We start from the raw sequence: 7,367 nt of genomic DNA on the forward strand, positions 1-7,367 counted from the left end.
CCCTGCGGGGTGTGAGGGTGACCGAGAGGCCTTGTTTTAGTGCCCCACCTGGGACCCGCCCTGCCGCCTGCCCCACCTGCAGCCGCCGCTTCTCCTGGCCTGCTGCACGCACGCTCGCCAGGTGCTCCATCTCCAGCCTGCGGAGCGCCTCCTTCTGCAGGGCACGCGCTGCCCGGGCGCTGCTCAGAGCACCCTCCACCCGGCGCCGGCCTGTGGGGCAAGCAGGGTGGCTCGAGGGGCTCCCACGCCTCTCCCGGGTCACAGGCAGGCAATGCGAGGCTCCGTGGACTTGAGTGACTGGCTCCCACGTGGGGGTGCGGGTCCATCCTCACAGCTCAAGGGTCCAGGGGCGGTCCCAGGGTCCGGCTTCCTGTGTCTGGACTCTGGACCTCCTCCCCACCCATCCTTCCCTCCTGCCTCTTTCCTTTAATTAAGGGGGCAATAAGCAGAGAAACATGTGTGTGTGAGGCAGTGGGGGGCAGAAGGAAGGGGCCTCTCTGAGGGGGTGATAAGGGGCAGGGCCTGTCCGGGGAGAGCCTCATGGCTGTCTGGGGGAGAGGGTGCCAGGCAGAGGGCACAGCCTGGGCAAAGGCCTCCAGTGGGAACTGCAGGAGGCCAGGGTGGGGCAGGGGTGCAGAGGATGCTGGGGGCCAGATCGGGAGGGCCCTGAGGGGCCTGTGGACGTCACTCCTCTGTTCTGGGGAAGTCACTGCTGAGAACTCCGATGCCAAGTACTGGCCCAGCCTCGCCAGGCCTGGTGGTTTGGGTGTTGTCCCCAGGCTCCCTTCCCACCCAGGGGCTGAAAGCTTATAGCTGGCAGCAGTGGGGACATGGTGGTGCCACTCCCAGGGTGGGCGGGGCAGGGCAAGGGAGGTCACCTTCTTCCGCCTCAGCCAGGGCTTTCTGCAGCTGCCCCACACGGCTCTGGGCCCGGGCACACCTGCACTCTGCCTCGCTCAGCCGGCTGCTCACGGTTGCCATCTGGACACGGGAGTCGTCCTGGGCAGAAGGACTGAAGTCAGTGGGGGCAGCCCAGCGGGCGGGTGGAGGGCCGAGGTGTCTGCTAGAGGGTCGGGGCCAGCTGGGGCTGCTCACAGTCTAGCCTGTGGTGTGCAGGGCAGGGCAGTGGGCGGGGCAGGTCGTGGGCTCATGGAAGGTGTGGCGAAGGTGGTCCCACGGGGAAGCTGAGCTGACCTGCAGGCCTGGGGAGGTGGAGGTGCCCACTGGGGCTGGGCCTGAAGGGTCCAGGTTTCAAGCACAGGTGTGGTGTGGGAAAGCTGGCAGGTGGTGACCCACAGCCTGTGCTCAGGGGGACCGGCAGGGGCTGCCCCGGCAGGACTTGGGGCTGAGTGCAGACGGGACCCTGGCCCCTGGGGCTGGCAGCGGTGGGAAGGTGGGCCCGAAGGGAATGAGTGTGCACGGAGGACCCCGGCCAGGGCTCAGGGCCTGCCTCTGTTTTTCCCACAGTCCTGCCCACCAGAGTCCCCTGCCCACTGTCACCCAGCGAGTTGGGAGGGGGCCGCTTATGGGTGGTTCTGTGGGAGACCTGAAGCCAGGGGCAGCCCCTGGGGAGCTTGGCCCCACAGGAGGGGTCTGCGGGAGCATTGAGGGGAGCTGGCTCTGTCCTGCACTTGCCCTGGCAGCTCTTCAGGGGTGGCATGAGCTGCAGAATGCCCTGCCCTGGGCCCTGGTGGGTGTCGCAGCAGGGTCTGGCTCCAGGGGCTTTTCAGCCTGGTCTGAGGAAAGGGGCAGCCCCCAGCCACCTGAGGCACTTGGGTTTGGGGGCCGTGGTGGTACCGATGTTTAGCACAACAAACAGGATAGCTTGGACACTGACCCTGCGACCCAGGGCCGTGCGGATGGGTGGACAGCAGGTATTCTTCCCAGAGACCCCCAGGGGGTGCCGCCGTGGGTGGGAGGACCCCAGCCCCCATTACCCGCTCCCGCTGGGCTTCCCGGAGCTTCTGCACAAAGTCCCGCAGGACGTCCTGCACAGTGGCCACATCCACAAGCTCTGAGCTGCGGCCTCCGGGTGTGGGCGAGGGCCATCGGAGGGGCGAGGGGGGCCTAGCTGGGGGGCTGGCACCCTGGTGCCCAGGGAGAGCCTGGGAGCCGTTGGAGCCTGTGAGAGGTGACGGCGGAGAAGTTGTGGGCAGGAACACAATGACAGATACTCGCCCTTCCCCCTTCCCCTCTGCTGCCCCAGCCATGGGAGCTTGGGGAGCCAGTCGCAGGCTCCTACAATTGCCTGTCCAAGTCCCTCACTGTGCGAGTTGCGAGGCCTGAAAGAGAGGTGCCCAGGCCAGGAACTGAGCTGGGACAGGGGCCCGCCTGTCTCCACTGAGCACTCTGACCTTTGGTGGGGGAACCAGGCTGCTCCAGGGAGACCCACGGGCTCTGTCTCCAGAGCCCCAGGCCCCGGCGGAGTGTAGAGCACAGCCGGCCCAGCTGGGTCTCCGCGTCCCGCCTTGCACCCTCAGCCTGGGCCAGCTCCTGCTCCAGGCTGTGGATTCGGTGACAGGCCTGGTCCAGGCGAGCCTGGAGAGCATCAGCCACACCGCTGGCTTCCTGCAGCTTCCTGGTGACACTATGCAGCTCTGCTCGGAGGGTCTGCTCAGCCCCCCGGCTCTCATGGAGGTGCTCCTGGAGCCGCTGTCCATGGGCCTCCCCTGCGGCCTCCACCTCTGCCAACTTCCTCTGCAGCCCCAGGACCTGTAGGAGGGATGTTGGGGTGTGCCCATGGGAGACAGTGAGGAAGTGGGGTGGGCCTCCTCCCTCTGCTCCCCGACACCCAGCTCCTTCCCTTCTGAGCACAGGCAGCCCTCCCACCTCCTTCCGGGCACCCTCGCGCTTGGCCTCCGCCTTGGCTGCCTGCCTCCGCAGCTCCAGCACCTCCTGCGAGCATTGCACCTGCAGCTCATGGGCCTCTCCACTCCTCCTCCGGTTCTCAGCCTTTAGCGTCCTCACCTGGGAGCGTGGGGCCGCATGGACAGGGTCACTGGTCTCTGTGCTGGAAGCCAGGCAGCCTCCCTGCCTCCTGCCTCTGCTCACACGTCCCTTGAGGGCAGCTGGCCACAGTCAGGGAGTCTTGGGCTGAGCTGTTCCCAAAGGGCCTTGCCCTGGGAGTTGTCACCCTCAGCCACTCTGCAGACACCTACCTGGGACCTCCTTGGAGGACCTGGGACAAGGAGGAGGCTCAGGTGGGGCAGGGTGGGCACTGATTAGGGAGTGTGGGCAGTGTCTGGGGTGCACTGGAGCCAACTGCCCCGAGGCTGCCATGATGGGAGGGAGCCAGGCCTCGGGGAGACCTGGCTTGCCAGCACCCTGCCCTGCAGAGGCCAGGCCTCCCCTCTAGCCTGCCTGAGTTCCCGAGCGCCTCCGGAAGGTGTTACATGTTGGATACTTCCGTGTGCTGCTGTGCATGGCTCCCTTCCTCCTCACTAGAGCATTCCTGGTTTTGCCCTCTCCAGTCTTGTCATCTGCACCCCATGGACACAGACCCAACCACGGACCCTGTGAGCCTGAGCAGGGCACGGCCCAAAGTCTGGGGACAGAGTGGTTCAAAGGTGGCAGCAAGGCCAGGTCTGGGGGCTCCTGCACTGCAGCCAGAGGGTGCCCTGGGAGGAGCCAGGACCCACCAGGTGGGAGGGTGCCTGGTTGGATGTTGACCCTTCCCTGCCACCCTACCTGTCTGTGGAGCTCCTGGAGCTCCTGACGGGCGTCCGCCCGCTCCTGCTCCAGCTCCCGCAGGCGGGCCTGCAGTGCACTGGCCTCCTGCTGCAACGCCGCCCGGGCCTCCTCCAGGACGAGCAGCTTCTGCTCCTTCTCCTCCTTGGACCGCTTAAAACTGACAAGGGTGCCACAGGCTGGGGTCCCTGCACCTCCTGGGGGGGCCAGCACAGCTGCCCAGCAGGTCTCTGTCTCCCCTAGTGAGACACTGGCCCCAGTCTTCTCTCCACAGTGTCCCCAAACTCAGCCTCTGCAGGGCTCCCTGTCACCTTACGGACATATGTCCCCCCAGGTCCCAGTGCCCGGCTGCATGGCCCCTGTCCACTATCCACCTCTTCAGCCCCTCCTCACCTCATCCCTCCCTGTCTCCCCCTCTCCCTCACACTCAGTATCCAGCCCAGCCTGTCACCTCTGCCACCTGCTGTGAGGGCTGTGCCGTCCCACAGGGGTCTTTCTGGAGCCCCAGCCAGGCCCTTGGCCTCCCTCTGCTCCCCAGCTCTGCACCACCTCCTGGAGGCCACCTGTGACCTATCTTGCCTGTTGGATGGGAACTCCCTGTGGGCAGGGACAGGTGTGTCTGTGTCCCCAGACATCCCTCGCACTGGCCAGCATTGCAGACCTCTTGGACTGGGCAGCGGGAGGCCTGCTTGGCCTGTCTACCCCACCATCAGTGGAGCCCAAATCAGCAGGACGCCCCTGCCTAACCCCTTGCCCCGTCCTCCCTACGGCCTGGGTGGGCAGCAGGCTGCAGGGCACCCCCAGCTGCTCCTGGGTGGCTGCTATACCTGGCCTTCTCCTGCTGAGCCCTGCAGATGGTGGCTCGCAGCTCGCTGTTGAAAAGCAACAGTATGTCCTTCTCGCGGGCCTCGTCGCTCAGTGCCTGGCGGGCCTCCTGGGCCTCCCTGTGCAGCCCCTCCCGGCTCTCCTCCATGCTCTGCAGCTCCTGGCGCAGTGCGGCCAGTCCCTCCTGGGCCGTGGTCAGCTGTGCCCGCAGCCTTTCAGCCTGGGGAGGAGCATGCAGCTCTAGAGGCCAGCTGGGGACCGCTGCTCCAGGGACAGCCACAGGGGCCTGTGGCCTCTGACGCCAGTGTGGCAGGCACAGGTGCCCTGCCCAACTTGGTCCCCGTGCGCTTTGCTCACCCCATGGAGCCACCAAACCCTGCTGCTGCAGAGACTGAAGGGCAGCTTCCACCAGCTGGGGCAGGGCCAGCCCAAGAGCCCAGAGGACCCCACCTTGACCCCCTGGGACCAGCCCCACCCTGCGGCCTCCCTGGACCCCCGGGACGCTGACCACTGGTAAGCAAAGCCTACCTGGGATGCGGCTCAGCACACGTGCCCTCACTGTCACCGCCCAGGGCCCTTCCCACCTCCCGCCCCCCGCATCTAGTCCTCTCCTTAGGTGACAGTGTGGTGCCCAGGCCGCTGCCTGTCCTAGTGTGGGCAGCAGCCTCGGCAGGCAGGCTGGGCACTGACCCCGCCACAGTGATCCCACCACAGTGACCCCGCCACAGTCACCCACTCCCTCAGCCCTCCTTCCCCCGTTGACATGGGAGGTAGTGGGAGGAGAGTCCCTGGCGATGGGGGGGCAGTGGGAGGAGGGTGTTGGTTCCCTGCTCTGGATACCAGGCATCTCACGGTGCTCAGGAGAACCCAGGGGTGGGGTCTGGAGGACAGTTGCAGCCTGGCAGGAAGGCCCTCCCCAGCACCTACGCTCTGGGGTGAGGACTTGCTGGGGTTTGCCCTGGCACCCAGTCTCCTGCCTCCCAGGTGTGAGCTCTGGGCCTGGCCAGAAACCCTGGAGAGGGCTCCATTCCGGCTCTCGTGTGTCGCAGAGGAGGAGACGGAGGGAGCCAGTGGGGCATGCCCAGGGGTGGAAGCCACAAAGACTCCGCGATGGCAAGTCACTGGCTGGCCAAAAGCAAACCCCTCTTTCTGGCTGTTTTCACGGGATATTGTCCAGCCCCCCGGCCGGCCTGGCTCCCGAGGCTGCCGCTGTTATTGTTGTTCTGTTTTTGGGAAGGGCCAGAGCCTCCCCTCCGCTCCCCTCCACCCCCACACGTGGGAGCCGTGACCGTGCTGAGCATTTTCCGCCGAGCTCAGCAGAAACCCGCCCAGAAGGTCAAGGACCAGCACAAGGGCCCATGCATCATAAAAGAAACTGTTTTCATTTCCCAGGGCAGAGGAGATGAAAACAAGCAAAACAAATGCAGGAGGAGGGCCGCCCCCACCCCACCCCCACCCCACCCACTCCCTCTGCCTTATGAGAACAGCCATCCCTTTTACAGGAATTTTACAGCCAAATCACTTAATGTGATTATAATAATTATTTCGTTGCTAGAAATTGTATAAACAGCCTCTTTTAAAAATCTCCTGTAGGGAGGCAGCTCCAGAGCTCTGCAGGGGAGGAGGGCTGTGGAGGGACAGCAGGGGAGTGTGCGTGTGTGAGTGTCCGTGTGTGAGTGTGTGTGTGTGAGTGTGCGTGTGTGAGTGCGTGTGATGTGTGTGCGTATGTGCGTGTGCATGTGTGTGAGAGTCTGTGTGTGATGAGCGTGTGTGAGTGTATGTGTGTGAGTCTGTGATGAGTGTGAGTGTATGTGTGTGTGAGTGTGCGTGTGTGAGTGTGCACATGTGTGATGAGTGTGTGTGCATGTGTGTGTCTGTGTGATGAGGGTGAGTGTGTGTGAGTGTGTATGTGTGTGTGATGAGTGTGTGTGTGTATGTGTGTGCATGTGAGTCTGTGTGTGATGAGTGTGTGTGAGTGTATGTGTGTGCATGTGTGTGTGAGTGTGGGTGATGAGTGTGTGAGTGTGTGTGTGTGAGTGTGGGTGAGGAGTGTATGTGTGAGAGCTGGAGCAGGTGTCCACTCTGTCCATGGTGTGCATGTGTGCATGCATGTGTGTGCACGTCTGTATGCCTGTGCGTGCACTATGTGTGTGTGTGCAAGTGTGTGTGATGAGTGTGTGTGAGTGCGTGAGTGTGTGTGTGTGATGAGTGTATGTGTGAGCCAGTGCAGGTGTCCACTCTGTCCGTGGTGTGCATACATGTGTGTGCATGCATGTGTGTGCAAGTCTGTATGCCTGTGCGTGCACTAGGCATGTGCATATGAGTGCACACATGCATGTGTGTACTTGGTGCACGTTTCTGTGCACGCCTGTGTGCATTGTGTGGTGTCCGTATTGATTCCAGCGTGAATTGTGTGAGTGTGAGTGCGTGGGGCATGTGTGCATTCAGCATGCAGGCACTACTCTGCGTGTTGAGCGGACACAGGTGTGTGTGGTCTCACTGTGTGGATGATGTGTATGCATGTGTGCACACACGTGTGGACCTCAGGCAGGGTCTCAGAGCCTGGAAGTTCCTCCAGTTTAAAGGTTGTGAAAAATGTTATGGTTTCCATGGTGACCCTGGGCCAGCCTGGCGCCTGGACGGGCTCTGCTTGCTTTTCTCTGTGATCGTTCCTCTTGTCCCCCTCAGCTGTCCTCACCTTTTAGCCCCCACTCCCTTTCTGGGCACCCTGCTCTGTTCTGGGAGCCCCCACTCCCTTCCGGGGGCTGCTCCTTTGAGAGCCTGACCTTCCCATGAGGCCTGCACTCCCTTCCTTGAGGCCAGCAGAACCAGTGCACCCCCACCCCCTCCACACC

At 63.5% G+C, this 7,367-nt stretch overlaps 1 protein-coding gene across 1 annotated transcript in view; it reads right to left on the reverse strand.

The window, feature by feature from the left end:
* LOC105502944 (putative ciliary rootlet coiled-coil protein-like 3 protein) overlaps positions 1–7,367 on the reverse strand; it is a 77,531-nt gene that overhangs the window by 17,338 nt on the left and 52,826 nt on the right. The window contains 7 exon segments of the mRNA XM_011929641.1: positions 77–210; positions 879–999; positions 1,938–2,122; positions 2,355–2,712; positions 2,830–2,967; positions 3,688–3,847; positions 4,515–4,732. Coding sequence (XP_011785031.1) covers positions 77–210; positions 879–999; positions 1,938–2,122; positions 2,355–2,712; positions 2,830–2,967; positions 3,688–3,847; positions 4,515–4,732 — 1,314 coding nt within the window.

Source organism: Colobus angolensis, unplaced genomic scaffold, assembly GCF_000951035.1.
Source record: "Colobus angolensis palliatus isolate OR3802 unplaced genomic scaffold, Cang.pa_1.0 Scaffold82, whole genome shotgun sequence".
Lineage (NCBI taxonomy): Eukaryota > Metazoa > Chordata > Mammalia > Primates > Cercopithecidae > Colobus > Colobus angolensis.